The sequence below is a fragment of the Salvelinus fontinalis genome, unplaced genomic scaffold, assembly GCF_029448725.1.
Source record: "Salvelinus fontinalis isolate EN_2023a unplaced genomic scaffold, ASM2944872v1 scaffold_0005, whole genome shotgun sequence".
Classification (NCBI taxonomy): domain Eukaryota; kingdom Metazoa; phylum Chordata; class Actinopteri; order Salmoniformes; family Salmonidae; genus Salvelinus; species Salvelinus fontinalis.
In genome coordinates, this window is record NW_026600214.1 from 1,024,777 (window position 1) to 1,042,769 (window position 17,993).

General features: G+C 47.4%; 1 protein-coding gene across 1 annotated transcript in view; it reads right to left on the bottom strand.

Annotated features, from left to right (window-relative positions):
• The window catches only part of LOC129841974 (ankyrin-2-like), a 256,273-nt gene that overhangs the window by 78,892 nt on the left and 159,388 nt on the right, over positions 1-17,993 (bottom strand). Inside the window, exons 28-38 of the mRNA XM_055910338.1 lie at positions 8,761-8,985; positions 8,503-8,601; positions 7,257-7,411; positions 6,599-6,810; positions 6,261-6,468; positions 5,929-6,025; positions 5,307-5,535; positions 4,881-5,006; positions 4,262-4,384; positions 3,134-3,166; positions 2,981-3,002 (exon numbers count right to left, since the gene is read on the bottom strand). Of these exons, the coding sequence (XP_055766313.1) occupies positions 2,981-3,002; positions 3,134-3,166; positions 4,262-4,384; positions 4,881-5,006; positions 5,307-5,535; positions 5,929-6,025; positions 6,261-6,468; positions 6,599-6,810; positions 7,257-7,411; positions 8,503-8,601; positions 8,761-8,985 (1,529 nt within the window). The remainder of the gene's footprint in view (positions 1-2,980; positions 3,003-3,133; positions 3,167-4,261; positions 4,385-4,880; positions 5,007-5,306; positions 5,536-5,928; positions 6,026-6,260; positions 6,469-6,598; positions 6,811-7,256; positions 7,412-8,502; positions 8,602-8,760; positions 8,986-17,993) is intronic.

The window sequence follows — 17,993 nt, forward strand, 5'->3', positions numbered from 1 at the left end:
GATAACAGAAAAGATACCAGTGATATAACAGGCTAATGAATTGATAACAGAAAAGATACCAGTGATATAACAGGCTAATGAATTGATAACAGAAAAGATACCAGTGATATAACAGGCTAATGAATTGATAACAGAAAAGATACCAGTGATGTAACAGGCTAATGAATTGATAACAGAAAAGATACCAGTGATATAACAGGCTAATGAATTGATAACAGAAAAGATACCAGTGATATAACAGGCTAATGAATTGATAACAGAAAAGATACCAGTGATATAACAGGCTAATGAATTGATAACAGAAAAGATACCAGTGATATAACAGGCTAATGAATTGATAACAGAAAAGATACCAGTGATGTAACAGGCTAATGAATTGATAACAGAAAAGATACCAGTGATGTAACAGGCTAATGAATTGATAACAGAAAAGGAGAATGAGTGGTAACAAAGATACCTGTGATATAACAGGCTAATGAATTGATAACAGAAAAGGAGAATGAGTGGTAACACGCACATACACAGACTAACAAACATATACCATGTGTATGTGTGAGTGAAGTTATTTTCATGCAGAGCAAAGAAAGTGTTTCAACAAACCATGAAAGTAAAATAAGGGAGTATTCGGAGACAAAAAATAAACTGAAAATTCACATTATATGAATTCCTTCTTTGAATTAATTCCAGGCAAGCAAAAATCTGGAATGAAATGACGTTCGTTTAACATATTGTCATAGTACAGTGTGCTTTCGTCAGCCATCCAAATACATTTAAATAACTGGATGTTATATATTCACATTGGAAGTGCCATGGCATATATATATGTATTCTCAGGCATTCATACAGTATCTCAAGCGTTCATACAGTATCTCAGGCATTCATACAGTATCCCAAGCATTCATACAGTATCGCAAGCATTCATACAGTATCTTAAGCATTCATACAGTATCTCAGGCATTCATACAGTATCTCAAGCATTCATACAGTTTCCCAGGCATTCATACAGTATCTCAGGCATTCATACAGTATCTCAGGCATTCATACAGTATCTCAAGCATTCATACAGTATCTCAGGCATTCAAACAGTATCTCAGGCATTCATACAGTATCTCAAGCATTCATACAGTATCTCAAGCATTCATACAGTATCCCAAACATTCATACAGTATCTCAAGCATTCATACAGTATCTCAAGCATTCATACAGTATCCCAGGCATTCATACAGTATCCCAGGCATTCATACAGTATCCCAGGCATTCATACAGTATCTCAGGCATTCATACAGTATCTCAGGCATTCATACAGTATCCCAAGCATTCATACAGTATCTCAAGCATTCATACAGTATCTCAAGCATTCATACAGTATCTCAAGCATTCATACAGTATCTCAGGCATTCATACAGTATCTTAAGCATTCATACAGTATCCCAAGCATTCATACAGTATCTTAAGCATTCATAGAGTATCCCAAGCGTTCATACTGTATCTTAAGCATTCATACAGTATCCCAAGCGTTCATACTGTATCTCACGCATTCATACAGTATCCCAAGCGTTCATACTGTATCTTAAGCATTCATACAGTATCCCAAGCATTCATACAGTATCTTAAGCATTCATACAGTATCCCAAGCGTTCATACTGTATCTTAAGCATTCATACAGTATCCCAAGCGTTCATACTGTATCTCACGCATTCATACAGTATCTCAGCGTTCATTCCCTTTGACTTCCTATAGCGTGATGATGATGATGATGGTTGAATGGATGAAGGAGGGATTGTAGGAGGGAGAAACAGAACGGGTATTGGAGAGGAAGGGATGCAATGCATACCAGCCATAGCATAGCGACCAGGAACCCACAGGTAACTGGACAAGGTGTAAGTAATATTATATTACTATAGTATAGCGTTAGTAATATTATACTACTATAGTATTGTGTTAGTAATATTCTATTACTATAGTAAAGCCTTAGTAATATTATATTACTATAGTATAGTGGTAGTAATATTATAATACTATAGTATAGTGTTAGTAATATTATATTACTATAGTATAGTGGTCAGGGACCCACAGGTAACTGGACAAGGTGTTAGTAATATTATATTACTATAGTATAGTGGTAGTAATATTATATTACTATAGTATTGTGTTAGTAATATTATATTACTATAGTATAGTGTTAGTAATATTATATTACTATAGTATAGTGGTAGTAATATTATATTACTATATTATAGTGTTAGTAATATTATATTACTATAGTATAGTGTTAGTAATATTATATTACTATAGTATAGTGGTAGTAATATTATATTACTATAGTATAGTGTTAGTAATATTATATTACTATAGTATAGTGGTCAGTAATATTATATTACTATATTATAGTGTTAGTAATATTATATTACTATATTATAGTGTTAGTAATATTATATTACTATATTATAGTGTTAGTAATATTATATTACTATAGTATAGTGGTAGTAATATTATATTACTATAGTATAGTGGTAGTAATATTATATTACTATATTATAGTGGTCAGTAATATTATATTACTATATTATAGTGTTAGTAATATTATATTACTATAGTATAGTGGTAGTAATATTATATTACTATAGTATAGTGTTAGTAATATTATATTACTATAGTATAGTGGTCAGGGACCCACAGGTAACTTGACACGGTGTAAGTAATATTATATTACTATAGTATAGTGGTCAGGGACCCACAGGTAACTGGACAAGGTGTAAGTAATATTATATTACAAACAACACGGCTAGTCAAACGGCCATTATTGGATGTTAAGCAATGCAAATCATTGGCCTGCGTACTGCATAAAAAAATAAAAAAAATGTAATTTAATATGTTCTTCCTGGACTACAGGTAGTTATGACGGTTAGTTAATGCAGGATGCTGTATTTGTCACAGCCCAACAAATGTAATCATTTAAAAAACAAATAGCTCAGCTTACATTTTTTGTCGCTCTTGTCACTCTGTAAGAAAGGAGGGTTCAATACAACATGTTGAATATAATCAGCTAATAAACATAAATCAGGTAAAAGTGTTTTTAACATTTTATCAAATTTTAACAAGAAGAATGTTCTGAAAAGGTGTAGTTGGTTACCTCGTCATCTGCGTCTTGGTCTGAATCCGACTCCTGAATAGGACACCGAGGAGAGAAAAAAAGAAGGCATTCAGTCTGATCTATTTTGGGACAGCATTATTCACACTGAGTCAGATCTGTTTTGGGACAGCATTATTCAGACTGAGTCAGAACTGTTTTGGGACAGCATTATTCACACTGAGTCAGATCTGTTTTGGGACAGCATTATTCACACTGAGTCAGATCTGTTTTGGGACAGCATTATTCACACTGAGTCAGATCTGTTTTGGGACAGCATTATTCACACTGAGTCAGATCTGTTTTGGGATAGCATTATTCACACTGAGTCAGATCTGTTTTGGGACAGCATTATTCACACTGAGTCAGATCTGTTTTGGGACAGCATTATTCACACTGGGTCAGATCTGTTTTGGGACAGCATTATTCACACTGAGTCAGATCTGTTTTGGGACAGCATTATTCACACTGAGTCAGATCTGTTTTGGGACAGCATTATTCACACTGGGTCAGATCTGTTTTGGGACAGCATTATTCACACTGAGTCAGATCTGTTTTGGGACAGCATTATTCACACTGAGTCAGATCTGTTTTGGGACAGCGTTATTCACATTGAGTCAGATCTGTTTTGGGACAGCATTATTCACACTGAGTCAGATCCGTTTTGGGACAGCATTATTCACACTGAGTCAGATCTGTTTGGGACAGCATTATTCACACTGAGTCAGAACTGTTTTGGGACAGCGTTATTCACACTGAGCCAGATCTGTTTTGGGACAGCATTATTCAGACTGAGTCAGATCTGTTTTGGGACAGCATTATTCACACTGAGTCAGATCTGTTTTGGGACAGCATTATTCACACTGAGTCAAATCTGTTTTGGGACAGCATTATTCATACTGAGTCAGATCTGTTTTGGGACAGCGTTATTCACACTGAGTCAGATCTGTTTTGGGACAGCATTATTCACACTGAGTCAGATCTGTTTTGGGACAGCATTATTCACATTCCAGTCCTGGTGTGTTCAGCATTATTTCATGTTATTACACACTGTGTCTAGTCCAGGTGTGTTCAGCATTACTTTATGTTATTACACATTGTGTCCAGTCCAGGTGTGTTCAGGTGTCTTACCTTGCAGTAGGTGGGCAGCGTGATGTTCAGGTTGCAGATTGCCTTGTGGGTAAGACTACGGTAGGTGCGGGGCTCCTTGGTGAAGGACAGTCTGCCACACGGCTCCTGGGCGCAGTCACGAATCTGTCAATCAATCAACCAACCAATCACTGGAAACTCATGGAATCAGGTTAGCGTTGGGAATATTAGCAAGGAAAGTGAAAAACATTCTGTTATCGACTTTTATTATACTGTATAATCAAACTCATTAAAATACATATTACATGATATACCAGTGTCTCTGATGTATTCAAAACTCATTAAAATGCATACTAAATTATATACCAGTGTTTCTGATGTATTCAAAACTCATGAAAATAAATACTAAATTATATACCAGTGTCTCTGATGTAATCAAAACTCATTATAAGCGTAGAAGAAGTCCATTCAGAACTAAAACAAAGCAGGACAACTACGTCACACGTTCCCAACGTAGGAGAAGTCCATTCAGAACTAAAACAAAGCAGGACAACTACGTCACAGTTTCCCAGCGTAGAAGAAGTCCATTCAGAACTAAAACAAAGTGGACAACTACGTCACACGTTCCCAACGTAGAAGAAGTCCAGTAATGGCGTGTTACCTTGATGAAGAGTGCGAGACGGTTCTCTTTGAATGCGTAGAAGCTGAAGACGTGATGCTGTCCACTCTTGGTCAGAGGAACCAGGTTCCCAAAACAGTCTGCAAAGATAGGTTTCCCTTCCAATACCTGTAGTAGGGGCAGACAGACAGACAGACAGACAGACAGACAGACAGACAGACAGACACAGTAGAGAGCTAGGGTCAGACACCAATACCCCCCCCCCCACTTCACCTCCACATCTCTGCTCCGGGTCACCTTTGTGAATTTCTCTTGTTGTTCCAGGGTTTCTCACCCCTCCCCCCCATTCTCCTCTCCTCCTTCCCCCCCTCTCACCACTACTCCCTCTCCCTCCCCTCCCTCTCTCCCCATCCCCTCCATCTCTCCCCATCCCCTCCATCTCTCCCCCTCTCCCCCTCCCCCTCTCACCTCTACGTCTCTACTCCGCGCCACCTCTGTGAAGTTCTCTTGCTGTTCCAGCGTCTTGTCCATCTTGTCGTCCGTCATGCAGAAGCAGCGGAGGCGGGCCTCGACGGGGTCCAGCGTCTTGGCGAAGATGACGAACTTGGCCATGTACGGGACACAGATGATCTCTCTGTACAGCTGGGTAGAGAAACTCACAGCCTCCTGGGTCTGACGACAGTCTATCAGCCAGAACCTACAGCGCACCGGATGGGGGAGGGCGGTGATCAATAATTCATCAATTGATAGATTCATCAATCAGTCAATAGATCAATCAATCTGTCAGTCAGTCTATCAGCCAGAACCTACAGCGCACCGGATGGGGGAGGGGGGTGATCAATAATTCGTCAATTGATAGATTCATCAATCAATCAATAGATCAACCAATCTATCAACCAATCTATCAGCCAGAGCCTACAGGAGGCTAGATAATCAATCAACCTATCAAGGATGTAACAGATCAATCAATCGTATCCAATGAAGAATCAATCATTCCATCAGTTGATTAATCAGAAAGAGGAGGATGTTTTCACTAGAATGTCAAAACCACAGACAGATGAAAACACACCAGCTCCACTGGTGACATTACCTTGCTGACACGTTGGTGGTGAAGGACACACATTGGTTGATGAAGGTGAGGGGGGTGGAGCCAGTGATGTCCTCCCATTGGGCAGGAGTGGTCCCACCTAGAACACACATCAGAATGGAACTCTCCGGTAAATATATTCAACATATTAATGTGAGTTGACTGAAACCGGGCTTTGATGAATATCAAGAAGGTAAACATGACTACTCAAAATCAATCGTTCAGTCAGTAAGTTAATCAACAAACCAGTCAATCAACCAACCAATCAAACAACCAATCAATGGGCCAATCAAACAATCAGCCAATCAACCAATCAACAGTAATTTCCTACATACCAGTGATACTGCAGAGCAGACGCAGAGTTGGCGTGTCCCCTCCAAACACGTTGACTGTCCCGTCATTGGTCGAGCTTTTGGGGACAGGGATCGTCATGGTGATTGGCTTGTGGAACTTCCTCCTCCTGGGCTCCAAGGTAACGATGGGGCTAAACGTAGCCTTGTTACCCAGAATCCTCTTCACCAGGTCTACGCTGATTGGCTGGGCCTAGGAGGAAGTGGACGAGAGTTAGGAAGTAGAAACAACGAACTTGAAAATGTTCAGTTGTCGTTACCAATTTTTTTTTTAATGGGCCGAAGACTAACTTGAAAAAGCTACACACAGACCCCCCCCCTACCTGTAGTCCAACCCTGATCTTCTTAGTGAGAGCCCCCTCTGGGAACACAGCCTGGACCTGAGGTACCAGAGTACTGCTCAACACCCCTCCCTCAGGACCAATCAGTTGGCTGTCCTGCTTGATGCGCGACACCACCGCAAAGTATTGTGGGAAGTCCCTGGTGACGATACGGCAAATCCTCTTCTTCTCCAGCTCCTCAGGAGAGTCCAGCTCTGGACGACGAACCAATGGGAGGACCGGGGAAACAGGGTCAGATGATACACAAGGACCAATCAGATTGAGCAGTCGGACCTAAATGTTTCCTAATCTTTGGTGTAAGAATAAGGTAGAACGATTGGTGGCTTGGTACTAACATGGCGGTCCGGTCCTGTCGCGTCCCTCATGCCTCCTCCCTGCTCCTCCCTCCCCACTCCCTCACCCTTTCTCACCCGTCTCATCCCACCGTCCACTCCCTGTCCTCCCTCCCCTTCCCTTCTCCCTCCCCCATCCAGCTCTCCCCCATCCCACACCTTCCCACTCGTCCACCAGTCCCTCCCCTTTCTCCCCTCACCCTCGTCCCACACCGTCCCACTCGTCCCCCAGTCCCTCCCCCGTCTCCCCTCACCCTCGTCCCATACCGTCCCACTCGTCCCCCAGTCCCTCCCCCGTCTCCCCTCACCCTCGTCCATGCCGTTCAGTATTTGGTTGAGTTCCTCCTCTGTGTATTCACAGTGATGTTCCCTCCAGCTCTCCCCCATCTCACTCCTCAGGATCACCAGCTCCCGCTCCGTCCCCCGCAGGGCCGCGAAGTGAGGGATCTCCACAATCACCGGCCTGAAGGGTCAGAGGTCAGGGGTTAGAGGGAAATGGTCGTGATGACAGGAGGACGCATTCCATGGAAGAACACAAAACATCACAAGATGCGGGACAAAGTAAATCCTGGAGAAATTCCTGGAGGAGATTCAAGCAAACGGAAGGATATGATATTTTGATGATGATGAGGAGGAGGAGGAGGCGGAGCAGGAGGAGGAGGAGGGTCAGGTGACATACTATTCCGAGCATAGAAAAATCACAACATTACAATATCGGGGAGGAAAAATCATGGGGGGGAATGTGATAGAACTGGAACTGAATCAGACTGTAATTCTCAACAACAACACAACAACACTGTAACTCAAATGTGGAGAGAAGATATGATGAGACCAGGGTATATATGGTGAGACCAGGGTATATATGATGAGACCAAGGTATATATGGTGAGACCAGGGTATATATGATGAGACCAGGGTATAGGTGACCTATACTAGGGTATAGAGTTACCCCAGGAACTTAGCTGTAGTGTTTTAGTTACCCCAGGAACTTGGTGCCAGGAGGCCCCAGCTGTAGTGTTTTAGTTACCCCAGGAACTTGGCTGTAGTGTTTTAGTTACCCCAGGAACTTAGCTGTAGTGTTTTAGTTACCCCAGACACTTAACTGTAGTGTTTTAGTTACCCCAGGAACTTAGCTGTAGTGTTTTAGTTACCCCATGAACTTAGCTGTAGTGTTTTAGTTACCCCAGGAACTTAGCTGTAGTGTTTTAGTTACCCCAGGAACTTAGCTGTAGTGTTTTAGTTACCCCAGGAACTTAGCTGTAGTGTTTTAGTTACCCCAGGAACTTAGCTGTAGTGTTTTAGTTACCCCAGGAACTTAGCTGTAGTGTTTTAGTTACCCCAGGAACTTAGCTGTAGTGTTTTAGTTACCCCAGGAACTTAGCTGTAGTGTTTTAGTTACCCCAGGAACTTAGCTGTAGTGTTTTAGTTACCCCAGGAACTTAGCTGTAGTGTTTTAGTTACCCCAGGAACTTAGCTGTAGTGTTTTAGTTACCCCAGGAACTTAGCTGTAGTGTTTTAGTTACCCCAGGAACTTAGCTGTAATGTTTTAGTTACCCCAGGAACTTGGTGCCAGGAGGCCCCAGCTGTAGTATCCTGCTGACCAGACTCTCTCCCTCATTGAGAGGGGGCGGGGCCGTGGGGAGGTGGAGCTTACTGATCCATTACGCAGCACGGGGGGAGAAGAGAACGTCAACAAACACACACGCGAGGACGTACACACATTACATACACACACGAACGAGCACACACAGACACACAGACACACTCTCTCTCTCTCTCGTCCACACTCCCCCCTCCCTCTCTCCGTCTCACCCGAGGAACTGTGCCCCGGTGGGGCCGACCTCGATGATGCGTCCTGCCAGCCCTTCTCCCTCCACCATGGGGGGCATGGACGCCAGGCGGTGCCTCTTCACCAGGCGGCACGTCACCCGCGTCGGAGCGGAACACTTCCTGGGCGGCACGATGATGCGCAGCCCGTTGTGACGGCAACCACGCATGGCCCCGCCCCTGGCGTCCACCATGAAACTGACCAGGAAGCTGAGGGGAGAGGAGGAGAGGAGAAGGAGAGGGGGAGTGAGGGGAGGAGTGAGGGGAGAGGAGGAGAGGAGAAGGAGAGGGGGAGTGAGGGGAGGAGTGAGGGGAGAGGAGGGGAGAGGAGGAGAGGAGAAGGAGAGGGGGAGTGAGGGGAGGAGTGAGGGGAGAGGAGGGGAGAGGAGGAGAGGAGAAGGAGAGGGGGAGTGAGGGGAGGAGTGAGGGGAGAGGAGGGGAGAGGAGGAGAGGAGAAGGAGAGGGGGAAGGAGAGGGGGAGAGGAGGAGAGGAGAAGGAGAGGGGGAGTGAGGGGAGGAGTGAGGGGAGAGGAGGGGAGGGGAGAGGAGGAGAGGGGGAGTGAGGGGAGGAGTGAGGGGAGGGGAGGGGAGGAGTGAGGGGAGAGGAGGAGAGGAGAAGGAGAGGGGGAGTGAGGGGAGGGGAGGAGAGGAGAAGGAGAGGGGGAGTGAGGGGAGGAGTGAGGGGAGGGGAGGGGAGGAGTGAGGGGAGGAGTGAGGGGAGAGGAGGAGAGGAGAAGGAGAGGGGGAGTGAGGGGAGGAGTGAGGGGAGAGGAGGGGAGGGGAGAGGAGGAGAGGGGGAGTGAGGGGAGGAGTGAGGGGAGGGGAGGGGAGGAGTGAGGGGAGGAGTGAGGGGAGAGGAGGAGAGGAGAAGGAGAAGGAGAGGGGGAGTGAGGGGAGGGGAGGAGAGGAGAAGGAGAGGGGGAGTGAGGGGAGGAGTGAGGGGAGGGGAGGGGAGGAGTGAGGGGAGGAGTGAGGGCAGAGGAGGAGAGGAGAAGGAGAGGGGGAGTGAGGGGAGGGGAGGAGAGGAGAAGGAGAGGGGGAGTGAGGGGAGGAGTGAGGGGAGGGGAGGGGAGAGGGGAGAGGAGGAGAGGAGAAGGAGAGGGGGAGTGAGGGGAGGGGAGGAGAGGAGAAGGAGAGGGGGAGTGAGGGGAGGAGTGAGGGGAGGGGAGGGGAGGAGTGAGGGGAGGAGTGAGGGGAAAGGAGGAGAGGAGAAGGAGAGGGGGAGTGAGGGGAGGGGAGGAGAGGAGAAGGAGAGGGGGAGTGAGGGGAGGAGTGAGGGGAGGGGAGGGGAGAGGGGAGAGGAGGAGAGGAGAAGGAGAGGGGGAGTGAGGGGAGGGGAGGGGAGGGGAGGGGAGGGGAGAGGGGAGAGGAGGAGAGGAGAAGGAGAGGGGGAGTGAGGGGAGGGGAGGAGAGGAGAAGGAGAGGGGGAGTGAGGGGAGGAGTGAGGGGAGGGGAGGGGAGGAGTGAGGGGAGGAGTGAGGGGAGAGGAGGAGAGGAGAAGGAGAGGGGGAGTGAGGGGAGGGGAGGAGAGGAGAAGGAGAGGGGGAGTGAGGGGAGGAGTGAGGGGAGGGGAGGGGAGGGGAGAGGGGAGAGGAGAGAGGAGGAGAGGAGAAGGAGAGGGGGAGTGAGGGGAGGAGTGAGGGGAGAGGAGGGGAGGGGAGGGGAGGGAAGGGAAGGGGAGATGGAGAGGAGAAGGAGAGGAGAAGGAGAGGGGGAGTGAGGGGAGGAGTGAGGGGAGAGGAGGAGAGGAGAAGGAGAGGGGGAGTGAGGGGAGGAGTGAGGGGAGAGGAGGAGAGGAGAAGGAGAGGGGGAGTGAGGGGAGGAGTGAGGGGAGAGGAGGAGAGGAGAAGGAGAGGGGGAGTGAGGGGAGGAGTGAGGGGAGAGGAGGAGAGGAGAAGGAGAGGGGGAGTGAGGGGAGGAGTGAGGGGAGGGGAGGGGAGGGGAGGGGAGAGGAGGAGAGGAGAAGGAGAGGAGGAGTGAGGGGAGAGGAGGAGAGGAGAAGGAGAGGGGGAGTGAGGGGAGGAGTGAGGGGAGGGGAGGGGAGGGGAGGGGAGAGGAGGAGAGGAGAAGGAGAGGAGGAGTGAGGGGAGAGGAGGAGAGGAGAAGGAGAGGGGGAGTGAGGGGAGGAGTGAGGGGAGAGGAGGAGAGGAGAAGGAGAGCGGGAGTGAGGGGAGGAGTGAGGGGAGAGGAGGGGAGGAGAAGGAGAGGGGGAAGGAGAGGGGGAAGCAGAGGGGGAGTGAGGGGAGGGGAGGGGAGGAGAGGAGAAGGAGAGGGGGAGTGAGGGGAGGAGTGAGGGGAGGGGAGGGGAGGGGAGGGAAGGGAAGGGAAGGGGAGATGGAGAGTGATTAGGGAAGGGGAGAGGAGATGAAGTAGGGAAATGGAGAGGAGAGTAGATGGAGATGGAGTAGGTAGAGGGAGAGGGAGTAAGGAAGCGGTGAGGAGAGGAGAGGAGAGGAAGTAAGAAGTAAGGAAGGGGAGAGGAAGGGAACGGTAGAAGAGGAAGGGAAGGGGAGGAGTAGGGCAGGGGAGAGGAGAGGGAGAGGGAGTAGGGAAGGGGAGAGAAGATGCAGTAGGGAAGGGGAGAGAAGAGGGAGAGGGAGTAGGGAAGGGGAGAGGAGAGGGAGAGGTGTGGAGGGAGAGGGAAGAGGGAAGGGGAGAGGAGAGGGAGAGGTGTGGAGGGAGAGGGAAGAGGGAAGGGGAGAGGAGAGGGAGAGGTGTGGAGGGAGAGGGAAGAGGGAAGGGGAGAGGAGAGGGAGAGGTGTGGAGGGAGAGGGAAGAGGGAAGGGGAGAGGAGAGGGAGAGGTGTGGAGGGAGAGGGAAGAGGGAAGGGGAGAGGAGAGGGAGAGGGAAGAGGGAGAGGGAAGAGGGTAAACGGGGGAGAAGGGGTTAAATGGTTGATCTGTGAAAGGGTGTGTTTCCACCACCATTTCTTGCAGAATCTCACCATGTGGAACGAACAAATGATCTGTCGGCATTTATACAACAATACCAAAACTTTCCATCGCAGATGTCATGCTATTTTTTTATACGGTACGACCTTTACTGGCATAAAAACTGCGGATGGAAACAGCGGTAAGTGACATTGTTGTGAAGTGAGAAACAGGCCGTTTATAAAGTCTGAGCGCTATCATGTTCCTCAATGAATTGGGCGCGTTTCAGCAGTAGACCTCCTGGGTTATCTCCACGCAGAGCTCAGGAAGCACCGACTTGGTCACCGCAGTCAAACAGAAAGTCAAACGACCAAAGTTGCTTCGTAACCTCCATCAACGAATGACAGAACATCGCCGATATTTGGCAAAATGGAGCGAATGATTATACAGGTAGTTGTCACGCTCGTCATAATGATGAGACCAAGGCGCATCGTGAGTAGAGTTCAATATAATTTTAATAAACTGAAACTCACCTAACAAAACAACAAACAACCAACCAACCAAACCAACCAACCAACCAAACCAACCAAACCAACCAACCAAACCAACCAAACCAACCAACCAACCAACCAACCAAACCAACCAACCAACCAACCAACCAACCAAACCAACCAACCAACCAAACCAACCAACCAACCAACCAACCAACCAAACCAACCAACCAACCAACCAAACACTACTGATGTGCACTAAGGCAACTATACATAGACAAGATCCCACAATACAAATGAGGAAAATGGCTGCCTCAATATGATCCCCAATCAGAGACAACGATAAACAGCTGTCTCTGATTGGGAACCATATCAGGCCAACATAGAAATACAAAACCTCCTAGACATACAAAAAACTAGAGTACCCACCCTAGTCACACCCTGACCAATCCAAAATATATAGAAAAACAGAGATATCTAAGGTCAGGGTGTGACAGTAGCAGATCAGCTCCTGAATAACGTGGAGATGAAGACTGGACCTAGTTTAAATATCAAGGTATCTTAAACAGGGACCAACTCTGTTTCAAAAATATCCATATCTACTCTCGTACCGTTTGTTGATCACACGTTCTCTACCGAAGCTCTCATATGGAGAGGCAATACGAGACAGCACTGAAGTGGGGTGAATGTTATAGTGTTTTTTTGACATGCATAGGCAAGAGATGTGCTTTCACAATGCAACCTATGGGATTACAGAATAAAATTAGGAATTTTCATGCGAGGCAGGAGTCCGGATTTGGGGTTTCAGTGGGATTGGGACTGGACATGATTATAGCCTAGGTTCCAGAGGACAGGAGGAGACTGGACAGGATAATAGCCTAGGTTCCAGAGGACAGGAGACTGGACAGGATAATAGTCTAGGTTCCAGAGGACAGGAGACTGGACAGGATAATAGCCTAGGTTCCAGAGGACAGGAGACTGGACATGATTATAGCCTAGGTTCCAGAGGACAGGAGGAGACTGGACAGGATAATAGCCTAGGTTCCAGAGGACAGGAGACTGGACAGGATAATAGTCTAGGTTCCAGAGGACAGGAGACTGGACAGGATAATAGCTTAGGTTCCAGAGGACAGGGGGGGACTGGACAGGATAATAGTCTAGGTTCCAGAGGACAGGAGGAGACTGAACAGGATAATAGCCTAGGTTCCAGAGGACAGGAGGAGACTGAACAGGATAATAGCCTAGGTTCCAGAGGACAGGAGGAGACTGGACAGGATAATAGCCTAGGTTCCAGAGGACAGGAGGGGACTGGACAGGATAATAGTCTAGGTTCCAGAGGACAGGAGGAGACTGAACAGGATAATAGCCTAGGTTCCAGAGGACAGGAGGATACTGGACAGGATAATAGCCTAGGTTCCAGAGGACAGGAGGAGACTGAACAGGATAATAGCCTAGGTTCCAGAGGACAGGAGACTGGACAGGATAATAGCCTAGGTTCCAGAGGACAGGAGACTGGACAGGATAATAGTCTAGGTTCCAGAGGACAGGAGACTGGACAGGATAATATCCTAGGTTCCAGAGAACAGGAGACTGGACAGGATAATAGCCTAGGTTCCAGAGGACAGGAGGAGACTGGACAGGATAATAGCCTAGGTTCCAGAGGACAGGAGACTGGACAGGATAATAGCCTAGGTTCCAGAGGACAGGAGACTGGATAGGGTAATAGCCTAGGTTCCAGAGGACAGGAGGACACTGGACAGGATAATAGCCTAGGTTCCAGAGGACAGGAGGGGACTGGACAGGTTAATAGCCTAGATTCCAGAGGACAGGAGGAGACTGGACAGGATAATAGCCTAGGTTCCAGAAGACAGGAGGGGACTGGACACGATAATAGCCTAGGTTCCAGAGGACAGGAGGAGACTGGACAGGATAATATCCTAGGTTCCAGAGGACAGGAGGAGACTGAACAGGATAATAGCCTAGGTTCCAAAGGACAGGAGGAGACTGGACAGGAAAATAGCCTAGGTTCCAGAGGACAGGAGGGGACTGGACAGGTTAATAGCCTAGATTTCAGAGGACAGGAGGCGACTGGACAGGATAATATCCTAGGCTCCAGAGGACAGAAGGGGCATGGCCAGGATAATAGCCTAGGTTCCAGAGGACAGGGGACTGGACAGGATAATAGCCTAGGTTCCAGAGGACAGGAGGAGACTGGACAGGATAATAGCCTAGGTTCCAGAGGACAGGAGGAGACTGAACAGGATAATAGCCTAGGTTCCAGAGGACAGGACACTGGACAGGATAATAGCCTAGGTTCCAGAGGACAGGAGGAGACTGGACAGGATAATAGCCTAGGTTCCAGAGGACAGGAGGGGACTGGACAGGATAATTGCCTAGGTTCCAGAGGACAGGAGACTGGACAGGATAATAGCCTAGGTTCCAGAGGACAGGGGACTGGACAGGATAATAGCCCAGGTTCCAGACGACAGGAGGAGACTGGACAGGATAATAGCCTAGGTTCCAGAGGACAGGAGACTGGACAGGATAATAGCCTAGGTTCCAGAGGACAGGAGACTGGACAGGATAATAGCCTAGGTTCCAGAGGACAGGAGGAGACTGGACAGGATAATAGCCTAGGTTCCAGAGGACAGGAGGGCACTGGATAGAATAATAGCCTAGGTTCCAAAGGACAGGAGGAGACTGGACAGGAAAATAGCCTAGGTTCCAGAGGACAGGAGGGGACTGGACAGGTTAATAGCCTAGATTTCAGAGGACAGGAGGCGACTGGACAGGATAATATCCTAGGCTCCAGAGGACAGAAGGGGCATGGCCAGGATAATAGCCTAGGTTCCAGAGGACAGGAGACTGGACAGGATAATAGCCTAGGTTCAAAAGGACAGGAGACTGGATAGGATAATAGCCTAGGTTCCAGAGGACAGGAGACTGGACAGGATAATAGCCTAGGTTCCAGAGGACAGGAGGAGACTGGACAGGATAATATCCTAGGTTCCAGAGGACAGGAGGAGACTGGACAGGATAATAGCCTAGGTTCCAAAGGACAGGAGGGGACTGGACAGGATAATAGCCTAGGTTCCATTGGACAGGAGACTGGACAGGATAATAGCCTAGGTTCCAGAGGACAGGAGGAGACTGGACAGGATAATAGCCTAGGTTCCAGAGGACAGGAGACTGGACAGGATAATAGCCTAGGTTCCAGAGGACAGGAGGAGACTGGACAGGATAATAGCCTAGGTTCCAGAGGACAGGAGACTGGACAGGATAATAGCCTAGGTTCCAGAGGACAGGAGGAGACTGGACAGGATAATAGCCTAGGTTCCAGAGGACAGGAGACTGGACAGGATAATAGCCTAGGTTCCAGAGGACAGGAGGAGACTGGACAGGATAATATCCTAGGTTCCAGAGGACAGGATGAGACTGGACAGGATAATAGCCTAGGTTCCAGAGGACAGGAGGGGACTGGACAGGATAATAGCCTAGGTTCCAGAGGACAGGAGACTGGACAGGATAATAGCCTAGGTTCCAGAGGACAGGAGGAGACTGGACAGGATAATAGCCTAGGTTCCAGAGGACAGGAGGGGACTGGACAGGATAATAGCCTAGGTTCCAGAGGACAGGAGACTGGACAGGATAATAGCCTAGGTTCCAGAGGACAGGAGGAGACTGGACAGGATAATAGCCTAGGTTCCAGAGGACAGGAGACTGGACAGGATAATAGCCTAGGTTCCAGAGGACAGGAGACTGGACAGGATAATAGCCTAGGTTCCAGAGGACAGGAGGAGACTGGACAGGATAATAGCCTAGGTTCCAGAGGACAGGAGACTGGACAGGATAATAGCCTAGGTTCCAGAGGACAGGAGACTGGATAGGGTAATAGCCTAGGTTCCAGAGGACAGGAGACTGGACAGGATAATAGCCTAGGTTCCAGAGGACAGGACACTGGACAGGATAATAGCCTAGGTTCCAGAGGACAGGAGGAGACTGGACAGGATAATAGCCTAGGTTCCAGAGGACAGGAGACTGGACAGGATAATAGCCTAGGTTCCAGAGGACAGGACACTGGACAGGATAATAGCCTAGGTTCTAGAGGACAGGAGACTGGACAGGATAATAGCCTAGGTTCCAGAGGACAGGAGGAGACTGAACAGGATAATAGCCTAGGTTCCAGAGGACAGGAGACTGGACAGGATAATAGCCTAGGTTCCAGAGGACAGGAGACTGAACAGGATAATAGCCTAGGTTCCAGAGGACAGGAGACTGAACATGATAATAGCCTAGGTTCCAGAGGACAGGAGACTGGACAGGATAATAGCCTAGGTTCCAGAGGACAGGAGACTGGACAGGATAATAGCATAGGTTCCAGAGGACAGGAGACTGGACAGGATAATAGCCTAGGTTCCAGAGGACAGGACACTGGACAGGATAATAGCCTAGGTTCCAGAGGACAGGAGGAGACTGAACAGGATAATAGCCTAGGTTCAAGAGGACAGGATAATATATAACTGTCCCTCTTGCCTCTCTGAATTGTTAACATACTTCATGTCTGTGACAGAGATGCCTACGTAGTGAATTGTTTACAGACTTCATGTCTATGTAGTGAATTGTTTACAGACTTCATGTCTATGTAGTGCATTGTGCACAGGCCTGTCTGAAGAGTTACAGCAACAGCTCAAAGAGGCACACATTACTTCCCAGGCCATACTGTAGGGGTTTCCTGTTTCCTGCATTCGGCTCGTGTGTGCAGTCCTGCAGTGTCAATTATACATGTGCTTTGAATTCATTGCGGCTAAGTGTGAAGTAAATACGCCAGGCTAATGGCTTCCATGACAACCTGTTTGTCCATTCCAAATCTATTCACTCCCATTCCATTCTATTCACTTCCATTCCATTCTATTCACTTCCATTCCATTCTATTCACTTCCATTCCATTCTATTCACTTCCATTCCATTCCATTCACTTCCATTCCATTCTATTCACTTCCATTCCATTCTATTCACTTCCATTCCATTCTATTCACTTCCATTCCATTCTATTCACTTCCATTCCATTCTATTCACTCCCATTCCATTCTACTGACTTCTATTCCATTCAAACCACTTCCATTCCATTCTACTGACTTCTATTCCATTCTACTGACTTCTATTCCATTCTACTGACTTCTATTCCATTCTACTGACTTCTATTCCATTCTAATCTCTCCCATTCCATTCTACTGACTTCTATTCCATTCTACTGACTTCTATTCCATTCTACTCTCTCCCATTCCATTCTACTGACTTCTATTCCATTCTACTGACTTCTATTCCATTCTACTCTTTCCCATTCCATTCTACTGACTTCTATTCCATTCTACTGACTTCTATTCTATTCTACTGACTTCTATTCCATTCTACTCTCTCCCATTCCATTCTACTGACTTCTATTCCATTCTACTGACTTCTATTCCATTCTACTCTTTCCCATTCCATTCTACTGACTTCTATTCCATTCTACTGACTTCTATTCCATTCTACTGACTTCTATTCCATTCTACTGACTTCTATTCCATTCTACTGACTTCTATTCCATTCTACTGACTTCCATTCCATTCTACTGACTTCTATTCCATTCTACCGACTTCCATTCCATTCTACTGACTTCCATTCCATTCTACTTACTTCTATTCCATTCTACTGACTTCTATTCCATTCTACTGACTTCTATTCCATTCAATCTACTTCTATTCCATTCTACTGACTTCTATTCCATTCTACTGACTTCTATTCCATTCTACTGACTTCTATTCCATTCAATCTACTTCTATTCCATTCTACTGACTTCTATTCCATTCTACTGACT